This window comes from Solea senegalensis, linkage group LG1, assembly GCF_019176455.1.
Source record: "Solea senegalensis isolate Sse05_10M linkage group LG1, IFAPA_SoseM_1, whole genome shotgun sequence".
NCBI lineage: Eukaryota > Metazoa > Chordata > Actinopteri > Pleuronectiformes > Soleidae > Solea > Solea senegalensis.
The window spans coordinates 40701393-40725049 of record NC_058021.1 but is presented as its reverse complement, the minus strand read 5'-3'; the positions used below and the strand labels follow the sequence as shown (position 1 = coordinate 40725049).

Below are 23657 nucleotides of genomic sequence, written 5' to 3'. Positions count from 1 at the left end.
AAACATGTTTGAATCTTAATAAGGCTGAAATACTGTCCATGTGAAATTGGGTCACAGTAAAACACAAAACATTTGTGTCATTATGAGGTATTTCATATGCTATATTATAATGTATAAACGTCCCTCTCATATGTAATAATTTATGTTCTTGTTTACATTTGAAAAGCTCAAATATAGTTAAATATAGCTGAAAATATAGTATTATAATGTACGTAGTGCTAGTATAAATGACATGTTGAGCTATTTGTCTCTTCCACTGGATCACGTTCTTTTATCTCCCATTTGTTTTTTCTTTTAGTTTTTTGTTAAACTGCAACAGCTGGGTCAGCCTTTTAAATGCAAATGTTCCTGCGTGACTGTTTCATGCTTTGCCTTTGCTCAATATGAATATATAGTTAAGTCACTGAGGTTAGGAGGACCTCTCGCATCCGAAGACAACAAAAATACCTCACAATAAAGGTAGCAACATATCGCACAAAACTCGGCTGTTTTCCAAAGTATTGATTTAGCTTTGTCCTGACTCCTGGGAGCCTTTACTCCACGAGAACACCTGAATGACACTCAGGTTCTAACTTTCTTGATTAAGGCATACTACATGTAGATAAAGGCAAAGTCTCACTCTCATGGTCAGTCACAATTTGATATGCATATTATATGGACCTCAGGAATATGCTAATAATCACATAACGTGATGTGGTGACATTAATCACAGTCTTGTTTACTTCAGTTTTATTACGACGTCTCCTCTCCTCCACTTTAACTTATCAGCCCTAAACCCGTCATGTACCCAGCCTTTCTTACCTTCCCGGTTGTCTTGGCAGCTGCATCTATCCGCTGGTCTGCCAGTTACCCTCCAGTTTGGCTCGCTTGTGTTGCCACTGGAGCGTTTTGGCCTCCTTCGGCTTTCTTATCAGACGAGAGCTCATTTGGAAGGGATGGTCCCCCCCCCTCCCTTCATAAACCCACAGCTCCCTTGCTGCTGCATTATGTTTGAGGGTAATGGGTCGGAGGAGACAGTTTTACACTGACTTCAGATTCAAATATGTCCCGGCATAATCAAGAAAGTGACTATAAAGGAAACAAGCTTGGGTGAATTTCTGTTTGTTTCTCTTCTGGTGAGAAAACACATAAAGCATGGTGGTTTGACTGGGGATATATTGGTACTTGTTTCCCGTAGGTCTGGGTTCACGACCCCATAGTTTTTGTGTTTGCATGCTAAATGTGCTGCTCTATAATCACCATTGCCACTTGCAATAAAAGTCGTAAAAGTGGTGTTTTCAAATGGCTTCAGAGTTTCAACATGTGATTTAAACCATATGTGTCAAAACACAATTTATATCTACACGCCATATGTGAGCAGATTCCATAGATACTCATAGACATGTGGTGCAGAGCACGTCTGTGGAGTTTTAGCAGCCCATTGTCGTTGCAGTCTTTGGGTCCAAGGTTGCGTCTTTGCTGTTTGGTTAGCCTTTACACTGCCACCAGCCTCCAGGGACCCCAGAGGACATACTTTAAAAAAAAGCATCCATTATACCCCTGAATATCCGCCAGCTCATAGACACAGAGACAGAAAGAAAAAAAATTAATGACCGCATGTCTGAAAACTCCTGTGAGATTTCCTGCAAACTCCGGCGTTGATTGTCATAGTCTGCCCCTGCAAAACTCTATTCTTTCACACACTCTAAAAGGTCTCTCCCTGTCTGTCTGCGGGCACTGTGTCACAGACAGCTGCTTTAAGTCATATCGCTGGGGTTATATGTGACCCTGACACTTGGGTCTGACAGCGCGCTCCCCTCAAGTTGACCCACTCCACTGATTTATCTCCCACTGCAACCTCTCACATCTTTTTAATTACACCCATTATTCTATTAGGTCCACAACTTTCAGCAGACCACTGTCTCATCCTGGTGTCTCTACCTTTTTCATCTATAAACCCAGCTTAAAGGCCTTGAGGAAACCATTATCTAGGAGGAAAACCATTAGGTGTGAATAGGTCATGAAAATAACCACAATGACATGCTAATAGATTGGAAAAGTGGCACAAACCAGAGGCTCCTTTGGTCTTTGAGGAGGTTCTTTTGATATATTATCCTGTGTCCTTCCCATCAGTGCTGGTAGCCAGAACTACTTCAGGTCTGTCAGTGCAAGGCAAACAGGAAAAGATCACAAACCAGGGCAGTGCAGTCATGTTGTTGCACTCCAATGGTCCAGGGCAGCGATGGGTTCAGACAGCTGAAATAAAGCATGGCTGGCTAACAGGGTGAGTAAGTTAGGCTCCTTCCCTGCTCCTTTTTTTGTAATTGGAATAAAAACAATATTTAGGGATGATGGGAATAGCAGCTTAGGTGGAAGGATGAGTTTCAGCCCCTCCTAACTACATGGCGAGTAGATAACACATCTGTCTGGGTCAGGCCCAAGCGAGGATGACACTCACATTGTTGTTGCACTAAGCTACACTTTGCTCTCCTATTACATCCTAAATCCCAGCCAGACTGGTGCCTTTTGGGTGTTTGTGGGAGTGATATGACAGGTCGGTACCCATTAAGCCCAGTGAAATAAGGTAGTTGAAACACTATGCTCTGCTCTGTGTGTCTTTTTGGCTGAGCATCAATATCATGAAGCAGGATAGGGGAGGCTTTAATAACTGTGTGTGTTTGTGTTTGTTGCCTTTTTGACCAGTGTCTGGAATTGTCACTCCCACTCCACAGGGGACCGCAGTGGGAATAAAACCATAGTACTTTATTGTGTTATTGTTGTATAATCTTATAAGAATGTGCCACACAATCTTTTCCCAAAACCATCAGCAAGTAGCTTCCTCGGTGCAGTTCCATTCTTTTAACCAGATATACCTGTGACTGTTTGGATTTCTCACCCTTGTACAAAATATTTGAATTCTCCTTTCTTTCTTTTGCAGGGAGCAACAATAATTCGTGACGACCACACGGGAGCTATCCTTGTGGCTCGAATCATGAGAGGAGGGGCAGCAGACAGAAGTGGTCAGTTCCAAATCTTTTACTCTCTTTCAGATTTGAGTGTGGAATCTGGAGTCAAGTGCAAAAGTGATTTACAATACATCTAAATTGTGTCCAGCATGCAATAGTGAATGAATGCATTGAAAAGTTCGACCCAGTTTCCATTCATTATGTCAAAGGCAAATCTTCACACAATAATATTCAGATTTTCTCCAATCTCTAATGCCACCATGGCGATAAACATTGATCTGGTGTAGAGTACACATCCCCAGGCTTCAGAAGCACTGGGTGACTAGTCGCTAATTTATATCAGGACATGATACAAGTCGTAGAATATCAGAGACTGTGTTGAAATCAGATATTTTTTGTTTTTTGTATGGTAGGACTGATTCATGTTGGGGATGAACTGAAGGAAGTGAATGGAATCCCTGTTGATGACAAAAAACCAGAGGAAATCATCCGTATTCTGGTAAGACTCCTGCATTCACGCTCCTGTAAGTGTGCGCTGTCCAAGGTTTTTCCTTCATGCTCCAGCTCCACTCCCTCAGTGATGGGGGAAAAAAAATCTCTCGAGTTCATCCAGGACTCCAGTGCCTCCTATCACTGTACTGAAAACCAAACAAGGCCTCCCCATCCTTCAGACCACATGCATTGAGCCTCAAAGTCTCCTGGATGACATGGATGCTCAGTAGTTCTCAAAGCAGGCTTTGCCACAGGATTTAAATGTGTCATGAGCCAAGATGGTTCCAGGAGGGGCACCTGTTGAGGAAACGGAGAGTTTATTGTGCTACTTTTAGACATGCACTAAAGTCCAGACATTCTCTGGACATTGTCTAGAGGGGCTGCATTCTACTGCAAGCAATTGGGCAAGTGTCCTACTACCTGCAAACTCAATCCAGAATGTCCTAACCCAATTGTCTCATGTGTGAAAACGGCTTTAAAGTCTAGAGGCCTTCTCAGACATAAAGAACTCAAGAGCAGACAGTAGCTCTCAACACTCCTCCCTCCCATCCCCACACCCCCACACATGATACTGTATCTGTCAGCCAGAATGATACAGTCCTAATAAACCATCCATTGTTGAAAAATCAAACATTTACATTGTTCACTGGATAAGGTGTTTTCTGAAATACTTTCAAAGGAGAATGTCTGTTTTTTTCCACCTACCAAACCAGCTGTGTCTGTCTTGTCTTTCCCAAATTTCAGGCCCAGTCACAAGGAGCTATTACTTTTAAAGTTGTTCCTGCCATGAAGGCAGAGACACCAACCAAGGAGCCAAAGGTAGGTTCTGTCCCTGGCTTCATCGTTAAGTTGATCAGGTTACATTTGTTGACGTAAAAAAAAGGCAAGGTGAACTTCTCAGCTCTAGCGTGATTTTTTTGGGGGGATTTTTGTTGGATAAAGAACCTTGTTTTTGAGCCACAGTGAGAAACTGGTACATGGAGAAGTACAGAGGGGAGCTGTACTCAGCTAGCAGTGGTAATGAGAAGTACAAATAGATTCAGCAGGACCTTTTTGAGACCAGTGCACATTCTTAAATGTTTTGCCTCTTCAACGTCCTGAGTTTTAGATTATTTGAATTGTTAGTTGAGCTCAGCTAAGCCAGGCTTTTGCAGATCCCACAGAGGCGTTGGACAGTAATCCTCTTCAACGTCCTGAGTTTTAGATTATTTGAATTGTTAGTTGAGCTCAGCTAAGCCAGGCTTTTGCAGAACCCACAGAGGCGTTGGACAGTAATCAGAAGTAATCAGAAGCTATTAACATCCGATCACATGCACATTTGATCACAAAAGCCAAGCCTGGGTGAACCCAGCTCAGTCTGCCACTGATTTGATTTCACTCTGCAGACACATCTGGCAGCGAGGCTGTTTTAGCTTCAATCTCCTAAAAGAGGGAACCAAACACAAACCCCCGGTGTGATAGAGTCAGGCTTAATGCGATGACGACAGAGAAGCAACATCTAGCAGCATTTGTATACATTCAACTGTCTTTTGATTTGGCTGTTGTTTCCACTTTGAGCAACTTCCTCCAAGCTCCCCTTGGCAAATGTCGTTAGATGCCGTCACTACGTTGCCATTGCTCCTAGAAAACCACAACATGCACGTTTGTTTGCTTGTTTTCTTTTTCTGGATCAGTGGTCTGATTGGTTGTAGTTCCATCTCCTTCTCCCACGTTTACCTTTTCTCACATATGCATACTTTCCTTCACTTTTTTCCCTTTCCCACATGTACTGAGGTGTCTTAGTGCACGACAGAACTCAATTTGGACAGGAGACCAATAAAGTCTTTTTAGGTTGTCTCTCACCACCCACAACAGGAAAAAAATGTTTTGGAACCAACTTCCTTTGTGTTGATGAGGTGAACCCCATCCTCACTGCCAAAGCAAATTAGATCAACTCCTTAAAGGAAGAAAGCAACCTTTTTTTCAGACTTAGTTTGTTCCTTGGTGTAGAAAGACTTCTGATTTTAGCCTGTGTTTATAATGAAAGTAAATCAGCAGGAAAAAGAAAGCTCTTCATACTGGAGTCTTTCACTCAGTCACTGTTTGTTAAGTCTCACCGTCGTGGCAAGGCTCAGTACAGTTTAAGTGTTGATGGAAGAACGTGGCGAGGGATTTAATTGGCCGGACTTTGAGGGGTTTAATTTCTGATTACGTTGACCTTTCCAGAAAAAATCAACCAGAGTGTTGGTGAAACACCTTCTGTGTTTGCAGTGGGGACTAGAGGGAACATTAATTAACAGTAAATCATTGCTTTTTCCTCTTCTGCCCTCAGTCCAGCTGTTTTTGATATGTTTCCTCAGTCTCCCTGCTTTTGCTTTATTTACAGATGTTTTTGAAGGCACTCTTTGACTTTGACCCTAAAGAGGACAAAGCCATCCCATGTAAGGAGGCTGGACTTGCCTTTAAGAAGGGCTCCATCCTTCAGATCATGAGCCAAGATGACGCAACATGGTGGCAGGCCAAACTTGAGGGTGACGCTAACCCTCGTGCTGGCTTAATCCCATCCAAACAGTTCCAGGAGAGGTAAGATACAACCCCAATGTCACCAACCTCTTCTTTACAATCGTTGTTTTCCTGCGTCACACTGCCAATGGAATGAGTAATGACAGAAACTGATAGCGCTGGTACCGATCCACTTTGGACGGCAAGGTGAAGGAAAATTCTGCACCCAAGAAGAAAGAAAACATGCACAGAAAGGGAAGGAGGGAGGAGAGAAAAGGAAAGGAGAGGGCATTTTGCAAATATTACGACTGTATCACTTCTTTTCTTCTCCTTGTTTCACCTGACAGAATGAACCTGGTGGATACATAAGAGTGAAGTGTAGTGGTTATTATTCCCTGCAGTTCAGGCATGAAAACCCATGTGTCTCTTTTTTTCTCATGTCTTGTAATCCTCTCCTCTATTCTTCCAGGAGATTTGCACAGCGACAACCTGTTGCCACGCTACCGTTCCAGAGGACCTCGAGCAAGCGATCATGTAAGCGATATTATTATAAGAAAGATAATACAGAGGAAGAGGTAGTAACTAGCAAGTGTGGAACTAAGGGATGTTAGTCAAAACTCATACCTGCATTTTACACATGTACATCACTGCGTGCCTGTAGAGCACATGTGTCAAACTGGTGGCCCTCCAATCAATTACATGCGGCCCGCCCACCACTGTGCGAGGTGATGGAATAGAGACAGAATATGAGACTAAATGTATTTGCCGGGAATATTTTTTCATAATAGTAATAAGACATTCGGTTGTAATCATGTCTTTATTAAATGTATTACACTCAACATGAAATTCCATATATTTAAGCTGTTTTAATCACAATTATCCTCGTCATTATTTGCTAAATTTTCAATTTAATTCTCCGTTTTTGTGCATCATAAATATGTTTTTATTGTGAATCATTTTATATCAAAACAAGCACTTTTTGCAATTCTGTCTAATATCATAATGAATTTCTTATATTGACCTCCGGCTACTAAATAGTTGTTTTTTTCCACTTTTGTTCCTCTATGTCGGCCCCCGCTTGACCAGACTAGATGCTCATTGGCCCCCAGGTCATTTGAGTTTGACACCCCTGCTGTAGAGTAACCCTTATTCTAGTACAGCAGAGCGTGAACACAAGGGTGAACACATCAGTTGGAGTACTTTGTAGAGATGTGCTATTACAAGCCTGGACGTAGGCGATCAGACAACCAAGGGATTATAGTTAAATTACCCTTATAAATCAAAGATGGTTGATGGCTCTATAATGAAGACATAAGCCATGTTACACATTCAAAGAGCAGCAGCAGAACAAAAATAGTTGGGGCCATCAGATCCTGAGTTTTGGGTCATGTATAGAAATGAGGCTCAGTGTTGATATGTTCCAGTGAACATAACACAAAAAAACTTCACATGTTTGCAGCATAGCCGTGACTCCACCATTTTCTGAATACAGGACAATTACAAACAGAAATAGTAGCGAGTACAGTTCACCGATTATCCTTTGTCCTGCTGATGAGTACAAAACATTTCTACTTTTCAAGGACTCACAGCACCATGGAAAGACTCCCTTAAAGAATGAAGGAAGCATTTCTTACACCAGACACAATACTCCAATTGCAACAACTGCACTCTTAAAAATGTAACCCTCTTGTTTTGGCTGCTGTTTATACAGACAATGATGTAAGAAACAATGTTGCGTGGAAACGTCAATATCACACCAAAGTCCAATGCTTTAACCATTCAGCAAACTGCCGGTTGAAACCTCATCGAAGCGACTTGATGACGACACACCCAAGGAACCAGATTGCTGTTATGTATACTACTGCTAGGGGGCGCTTGTTTTAAAAACTTACCTATGGGCCGTATTTCCTGCATACGACGCATGGTTACATTTCTGTCTCTTACAAACAGCTGCCAAGTGACAATTTGCTTTATATATGATGAGCTGCACTGCACTAATGAAAGGCAGTAGTGAGGAGGAACCTGGGTTAGTATTCTCTGTAAATCTCACCCAAAGTGTGGGTCAGCCCGCCCCACACTGACCAAAGACTTTTGAACAAAACCAATAAAAGCAAAGTTTGTCTAGTGCAGCTTTAATAGCTAGAGTAATGACAGACATCATCCCTTTGTCACAGTAAAAGTTATAAATACACACAGTGTAACGTCTTACCAGTATTTAGTCTCATTTTTTCTATTCCTTCTGACTTTTCCTCTCCTCCTTGCATCCCTTCACATCATTTGTTTCAATCACTTTGCTTGCTGTCAATCACACGTGTATATATAGTCTTAAATAACACACTGTACTGCTTGTCTCCTTCCTTCCTTTCATTCTGCATTTCCCAAACATAAACTCAGAAATATAGAGCTTGTACTGGGCTTTATTGGCCTGTTCTGGTCTCACAATGACCCCATTGAACCAAAACCCTTTTTTCTTATTGGCCATATTTTTCACTGTAGATTACCACTTTCAAACAGACATGTCCATTTGACTTCTTGCTTCCCTCAACATGGCAGTGAGCCCTTAATGTAATGTGAGTATTTCAATATGTAGCTTTGAAATAACTGACAGAGCGACACTGACCACCTCTAAACTTAGCATTAGTCTCGTTTACCTCAGATTCAAACCCTCAGTTGAGTTATGGATGTTGTCATTTCCTGGTCATGTTCAACCGCATACTGGCATACATGGTGCAGGGTGGCCAAAAATAGCCTGCTAAATAGTTTTAAACAGACAGTGCTGTGAGGTTCTCGCACTATTTCATGTAATGGCACAGTTCCCATTATGAGTAATGGGATTTGTAAAGTCTACCCCCCTCTGCTTCCCTCATGCACAGAGCGCACGTGTTAAATGAAGCCGATTCCACTCCAACTCACACCAATAGAATATAAGTCGCTGCGATATTTCCCTGCTCACGTGTGTAGAAGCCGTTGATGTGATGCTTTCCGTATTTGAAGATTAGCTCGAGAATGATAGCGGCATCAGTTTAAGCAACAAGCTGAGTGAATAAAAGCTTGATGGCCTAAAGGGAAGATAGACGGAGAGAGAGGGAGCAGAGATGAGGTCACATTCAGTAGCAGATGTGGACTGGTGGAGCAGTGGTGGCTAAATCAAGATGGAGGGAGACAAAATTTGGATCCTGGCCCCATAGACGCTGGCCAAGCTGGGCCCTGGGGCCATAAACTACAACCTAATTGAAGGATACCGTAGAGATCCCACTGTTACCAAGTGGAGAAAGAGGTGGTGATTGAGGAGGGGGGTCCCCCTCTCTCTCTCTCTCTCTCTCTCTCTCTCTCTTTCCAGCCCGGGAGCTCCGTCGGCTAGAACAATATTGGTCTTGGCGAGGGGCTACGGCAAGCATTGCCTAACCGTGTCCGTTTACGCCTGACATTTGCGAGATATAAATAATCCCTTTCCTGACTGTTGCCTTTGCCACTTTCGTAGACGCATTCCTTCGGTTATGAAACTGTTTAGAGCGCAGTCAGTTTCGCTCTTTAACCCAATTATGGATTGGCAGAAACAAACTATTTTTACCTGCCTTCAGGTCAACCTGACGTACCTGCCTCGTCCCTTTTTGCCCCCTGTTCCCTACAACTGATACCTGGCTCTGCTCCAGCCTTCCCCATCTGTGTCTTCTGAACATCCTGACAGCTCTCTGGGCTTCCTTACAGCATGTCTGTTCCTCTGTCTGACATGCAAACCTCTCCACTGTCTGATTGTTTGCTTTGGTTCGCAGTCCGCCAAACACGTGGACACACTTATCGCTCACCTTGGGGTCTCTCTCTCTGTCTCTCTCTTTACATTTTGGCACTATTCCTCTACGTTTCTCTCTCTCTCTCTTTCTGTCTCTCTCTTTATTCATTGAGCGAATGAACCATTTCAAAATGGGACCCAAGATTGGCCCTGAACTTCGCCCTGTGTTCAATTTAGCTGTCCATTTCATTTTTTAAACACTTACAGACACAGGAGTCGATTTAGAAATATAATGGGTGTAGGCAAAAAGTTACATTTTATTCTCAAAGGTTAGGGCCAGATAACCCCACAGAGACCACCTTTAAAGTTTTAAAGATCAAGCTGTTACTTTTTTTCCCATCAAAATTCCTACATCTTGGTTTATTGTCAGTATCCCAGTGCTGAATTACTCACAACATTTAAACATGTTTAAAAATAGCCTTATAATGTAGACCAGCTCTGCTCTGTCTTTCATTCCTCTCCTCATCCGGACATCCAGTAATCAGCTCAGTGTTTCAGGGCCAAAAACATTCATGACAAAGATCTCATTCTGTGTCATCTGGAAAAATCCATGTCTCTCGTGTTGATTTATAAAAATAGATGATCAGATGTAGATAACAAAAGAGAAAAAGTAAGTGACAGTGAACAGTCCCTTCAATGAAAAAGCTGGCTAACGGTGAGGGTGACATCAGAGAGCTGACTCGTGGCCATTCCCCTTTCTGTTCTGCCGGGTGTTTAGCTGTGCCACATTTAGATTTAAGTATAATCGGATAGGATCAAACAAAATGAAGGTATTTTTCAAATGGATTGCATGACACACATTAAATTGCCCAATTTGGTTATCATTTACACTGTAGTGGTGGTAAGAATAACAAGGATGGATTTGACCACTGTCCAACCTTAGCCCAAGACCATTTTAATCCCTAAATGCATAATCCAAATTTACACAAAGAAGAAAGACGAGCAACAGCACAGTTTACAGACTGACTCTCCGTTTCATCTTGGACCCATCAAACATACAAAGTGTTTACTTACGCAACAAATAAATCGCTAGCGGCCATATGTTTCCAGGACGAGACAATTACCCAGAGATGAGAATAAAGTTATCTCCAAAATTACAAAAAAATGACCTCAATTGTAAGAACACTGATTTATTTTCTAACAAACCCTCATACAACACTACCCTTATCTCTTTGGTATGTGTGTGACATGTGATATATCTCTAAGTGTGCGTCCTATAAGCTAACTGTTGCTAGACTGCATCATGTCTGTGAGAGTTGGCTGCCTGTGCTGAGAGCAAATGACAGGCTTCACTGCAGACCTGGTTGTCAGTCGTCTGGGCCGACACGTTCAACTCTCACAAAGGCAAAGGACAAACGTTTTTGCTCTCAACATTGAAGAATTCAGAGCTCGATGGAGCCCCACCGATTTACATTCTGCAGCGTTATCGCAGGGTGTTTCATTAGACTGGGAATGTTGGTACACAAAGCTGCAAGGCCATTGGGCAATGGGAACATTCCCGTGGGCAGATAGGCTGCTAGATGAAAGCCTTCCTTAGTGATATCAGGGCAGCACTTGGAAGGGTTGCGATAGCGTGATCATCGACATATTGTCAGCATTTTTCTCCTCTCTTAAGTTTCCCTTAAGTCTCCCACATCTCTCAAGCATCTTCTCTTCCGACTCAAATTTTGGATTATGTGCTGGTTCAACTTAAAATGTCGCATCATCACAGGAGGAGGGCAACAAAACAAGATGTCAGATAAAGGCAGACACATTTGTTTCCACACATCAAAACAATCGCCGCTCTCAGGCCAGACATTTCTTGCATGATTGATCCGGACTGTTGTTTTGGCGAGCCTTGAACATCTCCTTGATGCAACATCTCCTTGAGCTGCAGCACGTTCTGGGAAATGAACACAGTGTGAAACAGTGAAACCCATTGTGTGTTATATGGTGTTATGTATGTTTTGATTTAACCCTGTTTGGCTCAAAATGGGAACATGTGAGGGGGGGGGGGGAGGCATCTATAAGTGCCTCCAAATGTTAACAGCATTCTGACCCAAACAGACACACACAAAGATCCTGCCTCCGCTGCCATCATTGAAAACCGTCGTCTTATGTCTGTGGCATTCTTAAATCTTTCAAAGGTTTGCTTACATTTGGTCAGACTGCTTCCATGTAAAATTAATTTCTCATTAACCCGTAACTGTTAATTAACTCAGCAGCTGAGTTGATTAAAAGCAAAAACTATACCTTTAGTTGTGTCTTTAAAAATCAAAGTGATGGGAAAGACAAAAAGAAATTGACACTCTAACTTTGGAGCAAAGAAATGAAGAAAATAGTAACATTTAAGAAGCTTAAACTATCGGAAATCTTGTTTTAGTCATAGGAAAAGCTTCAAACTGAAAAAAGTAATCAATTAATATCGATTAATTGTTTCAGCTCTAATGATTTTGTTCATCCACAGGCTGATTAAAGATTATCTGCTGATTAAAAGGAGCATCAAATCGCTCACACTTAACCAGAATTGACATGTTTAAGGAAGGTGATCGATTCATAAGATCGTAAAATACCGTGAAAGAGAAGTACTTGAGGCCACCTGATCAAAGATCCACTTTAATGGTGTACACATCTACGTGGATTAGGATTTTACTCGGAAAATTGAAAACATGTCGCTCAAACTGTATGAAAATGTTGTGTTTGCCCTTTGGAGCTTTTGAATGAAACTGTTTTTCTCTGTGTGAAGTGTTACAGGTTGCACCACAGACACGTATCCCTAACTCTGTCTCACTAGGTAACAATGATTATAAAGAACAGAAACATGAATTTAGTGTGAAGGTTCATTTGTCGTAGTGAGACTTAGAAAGAAGAAAGAACTCAAGGTCCTGATACAAGTTGTTTTTACACAACAGCCTTACATGGCCTTCATCAGCAGCTGCTTCCTGTTCACTTTTCATTACATTAACCTGGATTTGGTTTGAGCTCTGCAGTCTGTGATGAAGACCATGGGATTTGGCTGAAACTACTAATAGTAATAGTATTTGACATTAGTATTCTGCCCTCTACTAGATTATTAATGTAGCTGTGATATCTGTAGAAACAATAATAACTGTTGTTATTAGACACGTTTATAATGTTTCAGATAAACAATCAAGCTCATAACTCTTTTTTTCTTTGTCTTGCTTTTCTAAGATGATGTGACGGTAGAGTTTGGTAGGTTTCTTCTTCTTATTCTCTCATCTCACCCTCAACAAACATTTCCGCTAACCGTGACTCATTTCCATCCCTGTTGCACTCACAGCTGAGGAGATTGAAGGTACTTCTTGTCACACGTCTCCCATTGGATAGGCCTTTATAGTGTTACAATACCCCAAATGGTAAAACCATTAACCGTGACCTCTCACCTCTGCTCTCCATCCTCTAACATGCCATTTTCATTAGAGTGAACGTCATCTGGAAAATCAGTCCTTCACACTTTCTCCTTCTGAAATCCTTCACCTGACTTTTAGAAAATAATTTATTTTAAAAACAAACATGCAAAGCAATGGCCAGGAATGTGGTGGAGAACAAATCTAAATTCAGTTCATATGGATTTTTATATGAAGAAAGTAAATTGTTTTATATTTAGGGTAAAGAAGAAAGAACAGTTTATTTAAGTGCTGTTCTTACCACTACATCAGTGGCTATTTCTCTGGACATGTTTAAACTATGATTTTATTTGATTTATTATGTATTTTTATCCGTTTACCTTACCTTACCTACAGCCACTGTCATGTCTTGCTCCTTTGTTTAACGTTATATTGTGCCTCTCTTCTGGCTTTTCCTTTCTTTCCTGTCTCATCACCAGAGGATGCTGAGTATAGTAGCGGATTTCACCTAGGTGAGAGACGCTGTCTTCTTGTCTTCCCTTCTTCTCTCCTTTGTCCTCCCAATGTAGCAGTAGCAGTTTGGTGGCAGTAGTCGTGATAGCGTTAAATGTCCGTGTGTCCTCTTCATTATCCCGCCGTGACTGTTCAGCCGTTTCCTTCCCAGTTTGACCGTGATTGTGTGTGACATGCTTCGCAGAAAAACAGGTATCTGATTTTCATAATGTGCTCGACGTATTCCTCTGAATCCTCAAGTGTTTTCAGTACAACTGATTCAGCTTGGCCTCCGACGTGAAAACACAGTGTAATTCTGTGGTGTAACACTAGCCTACGTTGTGCTATTTCTGCCTGTTTGCTGACAACACGGGTGTACTGGCAGATCTGTTCATAGGTTTGCAGAATGTAGTAGTTATCCTGCTCTGGCTCTGCTGTGGGTCTGAAGACATCTTTGAGAGTGGTTCTGGATGGATTTGGGTTAGAAGGACGGCTTGTTTTCCTGGCTTTGTTCTGGAACTCCAGACGAGGACCAGCCCCGTTGATGTGGTCCCAGTCAAACTTAATGACAATTACCGTGGCTTGCTTTGGTTCAATGGCCCTTTCCAGAGAACTGCTTCCAATTCTGTGATTTGTACAGAAAATGTTCCCCATCATGTTTTTATTACCAATGTCATTTTCCTGACCAATCAGAAGGTATTGTCCCTCCAGAGGACCTCAGGCCATCTTAACTGCCTCAAACACAAATCCTTTCCCCCTCTCTGTCTCACCCACTATTTGGTTTTTATCCAGATCAGATTGAGATTAGGAGATGAACTCGTCCCACAAGTCTCTGAGCACAATACTCCATTTAGACTTCACAGTTTACAGGATAGCTAGGCGCACACACAAGTTTATAAATACAGAGTCTGAACCATGACTGCCAAGCTCAGGCCGGGTCACTTCCCAAGGCTGAACCACGCCAAATGCCAGTCTGTTTTTTTCCACTCCCTTCTATCCCCATCAGACTTGCCCTTACTGTCACCCTGCCTGCACCGGTGGGTCAATGACCTCAGCCTCTCCTCTTCCTTCTTGCTACCCAACAACGTGCAGAACTCTAGCGGCTCAGCAGCGCTTTTGGACTCCAGCAGGCCAGAACGAGGTTTTACTGAAATGAGAGAACCCTAGGAGGAGGAGAAAAAAAATTTGTGAGTTATAATAACATCTTGTCTATGGGAGTACTTGCTGCATGGCTTTTCTGCCTGTTGGATGTGGTTGTATGATTTAATGTTGGCCCGACCCTAAAAAGTTTGAAATCTTAGAACTTACAGATGCTTTTGCAATGCTACTGAGGTTGCATGTGGAAACGATGGAGGCGGTGGGAGGGGGTACACAGTTGTTGTCCTTATTTCAGGGTTTGTTTTCCCTTCATGCCTCTCTCAGTGATGCAACGTCTGTAAGGTCTGCAGCCAAAAGTGATCCTCAAGCGCTACTCGGGGGCGAGCGGATTCCTGTGCATGACTTTAAAGCCAGCAGACTAGAGACTGAAGGAAGGAAAACCGGGTCCCATGATGCCTTTTTACCAATTGTTTCTAGAAAGCACTAAACGCCAGTTTAATGTGTTTCTTTTTGTTGAATATGCATCATATCCCAGTGTTCCGCCAGTGCTTCTCTTATAACCAGAAGAACCTTCACTGGGATATAAATGCACAGATATAGTAACATTTCACGTCACTGTACTTTATAATTCCAAAAGTCACATTGTGAACATCCAGAGAGAACAGAGAGCACACAAGAAACTCCAAACCGGTCAAAGCCGAATGAAGAGTAGCTGAAATATCCATCAGCCTCTCACAATCCAATTATGTCCGAGTTATGGAAAAAATGAAAAAGTTTTATAAACTGAAATAAAAATGCTCAATTTCAAATAATTAGATGAGTTCATCACGCTCCAAATTGTCGTTGTGGATGTGCAGGGGCCAGTGCATTGGGATGAGTGAGTTTTTCCTCCAGTCTGGGGCCAGACAGAGAGGGGACTTTGCTTCGAAAGATTGAAATGATATGCATTTTAATGGATATCCAACATTTGGTTTTTATCAAAACAGGTACATACAGTGGCTTGACAGGTGCGCTTTCATCGGCCTCGGAAACCAATCATTTCAGTCGTTTTAAGAGCAGGAAAAGGGGGATGTGGAACTGACCGTGACTTTGGTGTACAGAGCATCTTCTCTGTCTGAACATCAGACTAATGAGACAAACAGGAAAGCAGGCATTTAGCCCAATTGCTTTTGGCCCCTTTTGACATCTTGATAGTGGCTTCAAGGACTGCAGTGGAAGTAAAGGTAAGCTGCACACGAGGCATCAGGCATCGTTTTGAGACGGGACATTCCTGAGCCTAAAGAGCTCTGGGATAAAACAAACAGCACTCGACATAAATGGACTTCTTGCAGCCAGAGGCCGACAGTGCTGCAGTATAAGCCTGTAACACTTGGATTAGGAGCCCACTTCCCTACTGCTCAGTGCAATGGCCATGGAAAGTACTCCCAGAATGTGTTCTCCTCAGATAACACTTTAATGAGTTCACCGCTGTGACCTGCTGCATGCACATATTTCAAATGTCGCACCAACAAAACTCACCTTTGGCATTGATTGCATTTATTACCAGATGAGTGATGTACATCGTAGCTGGCTGAGGCCCAGTTGGAGCAGGTACTCTGTGTGTACGCCACTGCCGGAAACATTTAGACACTTTATACAATCAAATATCCCTAGATCAGCCACAGAGTCCACTTTACTACTGTAGCACAACCGTTTTCACAGATGCCTCGTAGCAGCTGTGTGGAGGGAGCATCTGAAGGACACATGCATGTTTGTCTGGATATATCCTCTTCTCTTCATTTGCTTGCATCTCCAGATTCCTCGCCCACTTGCTGTCCTCCTCTCTCCTGTTTCTTCAACTTTCCCAATTCCTTTGCGATTCCTCTCCTCTCCAAATCCACCCCCCACCATCTTCATTCCTCTCCCGAGTCTTCTTCTCCTTTCCCCTAGTTTCTTTCTCAATTAATCTCCTTCTCTGATTCCTTTCCTCTCCTCATTCCTCCTGTCTTCATCTTGTCACGACCTTCCTGACTCCTGGAGGCGTTTGTGTAGCACATTGCTTCGACATGCAGTGACACCGTTCAAACCCTGTCTTTACAATAATCTCGAATCCGTAGAAATCCAAGCCTATTTGGATTTGACAGTGTAGCTTCCCTTCCCTGTATGATGCAGGCACATTTTTGTAATTACACACTGGAAATGAATTCAAGCAGCCTTTTGTATTTCTGTCATTATATGAGCGGCAACACTTCTCTCCCTCGTATTCATTGTTGAAGTAATAACAGCTGACAGTGTACAAAGCGTCCTCCATCTCCCTCCGGGACCACGAGCCTTCCTCATCCCATCCAACCAAGACAGTAATGGGCACACATAATGAGTCTGAGAGAGCCCGTAATGCTTCCCACATTTGGTGCCCGCGAACGGGACTGTGTGTGTTACGGCTTCAAACCACAGCGTGCGGCATTGAGCCGAGGGCGTAATCGTTACTTAATCCTCAGCTGCCATGCCTGGTTAATTCCGTAGATGTCATCTCCATTAGACTAAAGGGAGAAGGTCTGAATGAACTCTGCGGTCAGTTGACCTGCTGTAGGCAATGACCCATACTGCAGTGGGACTTCACACCAGGTGATTCCTCTGCCTTACCGCCATTCTTTTCTTTCCCTGGAGATAAAATGGCCCTTTTCTGATCGCCTCCACGTGACGCCTGCAGGGCCTGATGCTTGTGTTGCTCTCAGGCATCTTCTCTTTCAGACGTCCATTGGCAAATGCAGGACTTGAGTGTTTTTGAGTCATCCGTCATTTTCTTTGCTTTACTACACTGTACTTCAACAGTTGCAAGCCATGTCTTTTACAGATGCAGGGTCACAGCAGTTCACAGGGTATTAGTGTCCGAGTGGGCAGTTTGTATTCTCAGCTTAAAACACCAGGCACTGTCTGTGGACGCGATGCTGAATTTTCGACGTGGCTGTAAGATAGTATCACTCTGGAAAATGGGCTTGCAGGATTTGCTGGCGACGTCTAAGCAATTGTGTGTGTGTGTGTGTGTGTGTGTAGTCACAGCTTGTGTTTACTCGGTTACATATGCTCATCTTTTTTTCCTACGTTTCTGTTTCACTGAAAACGTTAGTGCGGACGTGGGTACACCCCTGTGATTGTAAGTTATCACTCTGAGCTCTGGCAGTTGTCCAGTCACGGCCTGGTGCACGTCGTTATGAGGTGCGTGTGTGCATGAGTCTTCAGCAGGGAAACTTTCATTCCGTCCCCTTGGATACACGACGTTCTTCTGCAGAAAACACAACAAGAAATTGCCACCACTCCACTCGGCTCTCATTTCAGGGAAATTCAAAACAGAACTATTGTCAATAAATTGGATTTTGACCTGTCAGGCCTCAGTGGATCTCAGTGCCACACATATCCGACATTCCTTCTCCTCTTGCGACCCGTTTTGCTTGGATCGTCTTGTGACAAACATGTTGCTGTTCCAAGGCTTTCCGTGACAAACAGACAGGCTTTCTTCATTTTAGCAAGACGTGAATCATTCCTTAATTCTGGAGCAAATAAATTTCCATACCCTCTGTCAAATTCAGTCTCCGTCTGTTCTGACGCAAAGCCCCAACAATTGGTTGCATTGCTGCTAGCTGATGCACCAAGCTTGTATTTGTTTACTTTTGTGAAGCACCATGACGAGGGAGGAACAAATCTCCCCATTATTTGAATGGAGCTTTTAAGGAGAGTGCACTGCAGGTCACGTTTATGAACTTAATTCTTGCACACCTGTGTACTCTTTGAGAAGCGTTAGCATTAGTAGCTACCTGGCCTCATTACATACTGACACACGTATCTAATGAATGACTTATAAAGTATTATTTTAAGCCCAATTAGCAAGCGGCCCGTTTGAATCGTGCTGAATAATTCACCATATCTTGTGTGTGTAGGTTTTTACATTTTCAGACGGCTCGCTTTCAATAGGATCTCATTAACATTACATTTGTGTGTTTATTGTAACAACGTCGACCCTGGTGGATACTGGTTACAGTTTCATGTCTTTATGGTAGAAATGCAGATGAGTGGCATGCGCTTTCCACTGTGTGGCAGAGGTTAATACTCCCTGGGTGGAGGCGGGGGGGGTGAGGGGGTGTTGAATGAGTAGATAAACCACAGGAGGAATGGCACCGACGATGTCAGCCGCAATTTGCCCACAGTGGAACAAAGTCTGCCTTAAATGTTTGATGTAACTCTATATACTCTCCTTGTGTACCCTCGTGTATTTATACACGCAAAAACATCGTTACTGTGCTCCGGTGACTTACAGTGTGTTTCATTTGTAAATCAGCATTGGCCCATAGCTCCATTCCTTATTAAGGGACTGTTTGGAAAAGAACGAGCCGTGAAGAATGCAGTCTCCTTCCCTTCACTGCATGTTTGCGCGGCCTCACAGTGGTTTGAAAATGTTGTGGAAAGAATTAAGAGACGGGTATCAGTAGATGTCTCAGCCCCTGATTCTGCTCTCAGTCCTTAATTTCCACGCCGTCCTAATCGTACGCGAGCATGTCGGATCATAGTTTTACGTTCATTGATTACTGATTTGGTGAAAAAATGAAATAAAAGGCAGAAAACAGCCGTGACTATGTGCAGAAATAGGATATTAGATAACCTGAGTTTTGGAGATTTGACTCTTTTTAGTTTCAACCAACATCTGTCGTAAATATGAAACCTTAGTCGTCAAATTAGGACTAAATTCCTACTTTTTGATACTGTCATAGATCATCACATCCAGGCATGTGATCAGTATTATAAGAAACCTTTGCAGGGTCAGGCCGAGTTCTCAGTACACGCCGTAAACCAATCTGAAACGACAAATGTTGTAAAGTGTCGTGTGCACATCCAGCCAAATAATGACACACATGCATATCTCACTGTTATCTTCCAATAAAGCTACAATGTCAAGAGATTGCAAATCACAGCCTGACATTTATGTGAAGGACCGTTCGCTAACCAGCAGTAATTTCACACAGTGAAGCAGCGTTTCGTGATAACGACGTCCAGTTTTTACTGATTTACACAAGAACTCGAGAGGAAATCTGGCTGGAGACACCACAGCTTTCAAAACCTGAACGAACACGGACGAGTCAGTCTCACCACGAGTTAAACGGCCACGTCCGACCATGTTTGGTGTGACTTTCTTACACCTACAGCGCAGTATGACGTCTGGGACATCAGGCTGTGTGCAGGTGTTTGCCTCTGAAGACACTGAAACACTGAAACACATATCAAAACACATGTCTTTTTTGTCTCCGCTACCTTGTGGATTAACACGTGTCTGTCTCCTCCAGCCGGGTTCAGGAGGAGCTTCCGTCTCAGCAAGAGAGACAAGAAGAAGACCAACAAGTCCATGTACGAGTGTAAGAAAAGCGACATGTACGACATGGCCGACGTGCCCACGTATGAGGAGGTGGCCCCGTACCGCAGGCAGAGCGGAGCCAGACACAGGCTGGTGGTCTTAGTAGGTGAGTCAAGACTCTGAACTGCTTACCTCACACTTTGCTTCTCTGGCACTGCATCCTTTAGCATGGTGACAGATTCACATCGACTGGAGTTTTTGTGGCTCCAGAAGCCCCAGGTGGGCCTGGCCTTGCCCTCCCATGACCCCCGGGCCAGAAATGAGCCTCACAATGCGGGGACTCATGTATTTATTCTGGGCCTCCTTGGTTGAGACTTTATAGCACTCACTGGAAATGACAGAGCAGGCGTCGTATTAATCAGTCACATTTAATATTTTCATTTACGACACCTCACTCTTTATGTCCTCTCAGTTTTTCGAACTGATGGAATTGTTAACACTTGCCTGGAGGAGCGGGTGTTCCAGAGGCTTCCAAAGAGCTTTACAACGTGCCAAAGCCTTGAAATGAGTTTCTCGTTGTGTATTTTGTGGCTCGAGGACCAGTGTTGCCAGTTGAATGGCGGGAACATTATGTTAGGCCAGGTGCGGCGATGAAGATGTTAAATATTTCTCAGGAGCAACCGTGCCATCGGTGACTTTTAGGATTTTCCACATAGTTCCTCGCTAGGTTTGTTACTTGAAACAAAAAAATGACAAGAATGTCCCGGACACAGATGGAACAAAACATTCCCTAAATCTTCAGGACGATTCCTTCCAGTTTATTTCCATTCATCAAGAAAAGAGGTGCACTCACTTGGAGTGAGAACTCCAAAACCTGTCTCCATCTTTTCATTTCAGACATTTACTCTATTCATTTACAAAGATTATTCTAGAAATAAATACCTCACACATGCACACATGCTTCATGCAGAGTGGGGTTCTAAAGCCTTGGTTCACTTAAATGCATGGACTTCATCAGCCATGTTGCTAATTAGGAAAGCTCGTTTCCCTGCCAGTGTCACAGTCTCGCACAGAGGATGCTGAACCTCTCCCACCTGTCACGCTAATGTAAATATTCTCAATTAACGTTCATAATTTGGAGGACAACCCATGGACAATTTCACACGCAACGAAGCGGACGGCCAAGGAAAGCTCTGCTTTATGTTTTTCTGCCTCGCTCTCTCTCCCCAGAGTCTCTTGATTTTTTCTTATTAGAAATTGTTTCTTTCCAACCTTTCTCTCTTGCTGCTCTTGTTTTTTTTCCTCTCACTCAGGGACACTGACGTACTTCCCCCAGTATAAGTGTCTGCTCTTCATTTAAAGTTGAAATGGACAACTTTTTTGGCTTAACCTTGTCATTATGATGTTAAAACTGATTGCAATGTCCCCATATAAGCCTTGCTTTTTTATATGTGATCCTTTTGGCACGGCGGCGTCTAAAACTGCACATGCACCTGGTATCTGTTGTGTTTGGTATATGCATATTGTGATGCAACACAGCCCAAGTTGTCTGTTGCCTCTTAATATTAGTATAAATCTATATATTAGTATATAATGGCTGAAACTATTGATATTCTAGCCGTACTCATTTTCTCTATCTAATGATTTCAGATAGAGACAGGTAGACAAAAGCAGCCATTTCCTTATGATGTTATCTGCTAAAATGACAGCGGTTCCTTGCAGCCTTAATTAGCATCATGAGCTAAAGGTCTGTATTATTGTAGGAACTGCAGACAGGATTTAACCCTCCGTGCCTGACTTGGCCTCAGTCTTGTAGTTTTTCCACTCTGCTCCAGCCTTTTCCCCCTCCTTCTGTTATTTTTATATCAAACATCTCCCAAAGCTTTTTCACCACCGCCTTAAGGGTGCTTTTCATTTATGTGGACGCGCAGGTCCGCAGTGCCAACTAATTAATGACCCGCTACCCACCTCTCACACTTGAGTGGAGCAAGGAGCCGGAGATCTATTTCAAAAATAAATCAAGATGCTTATCTGGGTTTTTATACATTTTAATCAGACAGCCAATCCAAACATATTTTTAGACACTGCACGAGTAGCTTGACCAGACCGCTGATGGTTTTGAAAGAAACCGGATTATTTAACCTGACAAGATGGTGTGCTGATTTCCACATTTCCGTGTAACTTAACCCACTGAACTTACAGTAAAATTCTGATCAATTGAAAGTTATGAAAATATTTTGTTCAACGTATTTTAAACACACTAATGCCTAAGTGAATGTTTATGTGGTGTCTACATACATAAAAGTGCAGCTCTATATTAAGACTTTTCCCTATTTAAAATGTAGTAGCTGTGTAAATGATCTCTGTTACCGCCACAAAGTGCTGTCATGTCGCCCTGACCTGGATGTGCATGCATGCTGGGAGGTTCGAGGCTCTAGAGACCCTGAGCTGAGCCTGGCTGGGCCCGGACTTCACCGTCTTTGCTCAAACTGACTGCGATGCACTCTCCATTTAGCCTGTTATTAAGTTATTAATCCAGTAATATTAAAGTCAGCTTCTGTAATGGGTGCAGTAATGAAGTCTGACACTTTTACTGGCACGAGCATCTCTGTGCTCCAGGGCCAGTGACGGAGACAGCTGGAGGAAGGAAAGCAAAAAGCAAATACACAATCTACTGTAACAGTAGACATTGTAAATTATGCCTTTTTGTATTGTGGCCTTCAGATTTCTAAAGCTTCTGTTCTATCGGGGCATTGTTCAACACAAACAATGCACAAAGAGGTGACGTGTTTACGGTGGTGGAACAGGACCAACAGCATTGTTACTGTTTGTAAAATACCTAGGGGTGGGCTTGTTGCCCCCCCTTGGCAGGCGGTGGTACAGCTGGAATGAGCTTTAATTGTCATCTGAGGGATTCTCAAGAAGTCCTGCTGGCATGTGCCGCTGATATCACAAATGGCAAGCCAGGGAGCGATCTACAAGGCGGACATGCTTTTACAAGCACGCATGAGGGGGCAGTTAGTCATTCAAAGAGAAGCACAAATGTCTCTGTTCGTCCCCGGTGCTTCAGCTCCAGTATTCAAGCAAACAAGCCTGTGTGGAGCTTGGCGGCCTGCCGTGTGGACCTTCCACCCCACAGTGATAGGGTTCATAAAGGCTCTTTTACCACGCTCTACCACCTTCAGGACATCCAACAACTCTGGTCCACGGCCTTGTTCAAACAGCACTGCCGCATTCCTGCTGAGCTCCCGAAACAAATTCAAACTGAACTCCATTTCCTCATCTTAATAAATCACCCGAGACCTCAAGCCCTCGGTTTTTTGACTTTTTCTCTCCCTGAAAAAAAGTCCCTCTCCCCTGCTAAGATTGATCGCCGTCTTTGCTTGGCTACGCGCTTGTTTATGCGAGACGGTGACCACAAAATGCCTCGTGCTGTCACCCCGAAGAGGGTCTGTGTGAGTGGGTGCGTGTGTGCACAATGAGGAAACAGCTTTTATCACTTGTCGCGCTGTCGTGCAAAAAAAAACACCCACAAGCATGTGTTTGTGGGTGCAGAAGAAGAGGGTAAGCATGGTTTTTGGATTTGCATGTGTTTGAAGCAGAGATTATGCTCAAGAGCCTTGTTGTCTATACCTATTTATCAGATTGTGCATCATTCCAAAGCCTTTTCACCAGCTCATATGAGATCAGAG

The 23657-nt window shown here is 43.1% G+C and overlaps 1 protein-coding gene across 5 annotated transcripts in view; it reads left to right on the top strand.

Annotated features, from left to right (window-relative positions):
- Window positions 1–23657, top strand: part of mpp7a (MAGUK p55 scaffold protein 7a) — a 128780-nt gene that overhangs the window by 86280 nt on the left and 18843 nt on the right. The window contains exons 7-16 of one of the 5 annotated variants that reach the window (XM_044041857.1): window positions 2918–2999; window positions 3359–3444; window positions 4182–4256; window positions 5803–5999; window positions 6388–6452; window positions 12434–12481; window positions 12880–12900; window positions 12989–13003; window positions 13535–13567; window positions 19958–20131. In XM_044041857.1, the coding sequence (XP_043897792.1) occupies window positions 2918–2999; window positions 3359–3444; window positions 4182–4256; window positions 5803–5999; window positions 6388–6452; window positions 12434–12481; window positions 12880–12900; window positions 12989–13003; window positions 13535–13567; window positions 19958–20131 (796 nt within the window). The remainder of the gene's footprint in view (window positions 1–2917; window positions 3000–3358; window positions 3445–4181; window positions 4257–5802; window positions 6000–6387; window positions 6453–12433; window positions 12482–12879; window positions 12901–12988; window positions 13004–13534; window positions 13568–19957; window positions 20132–23657) is intronic. The other 4 variants (XM_044041875.1, XM_044041865.1, XM_044041884.1 and 1 more) reach the window with 4 other exon arrangements.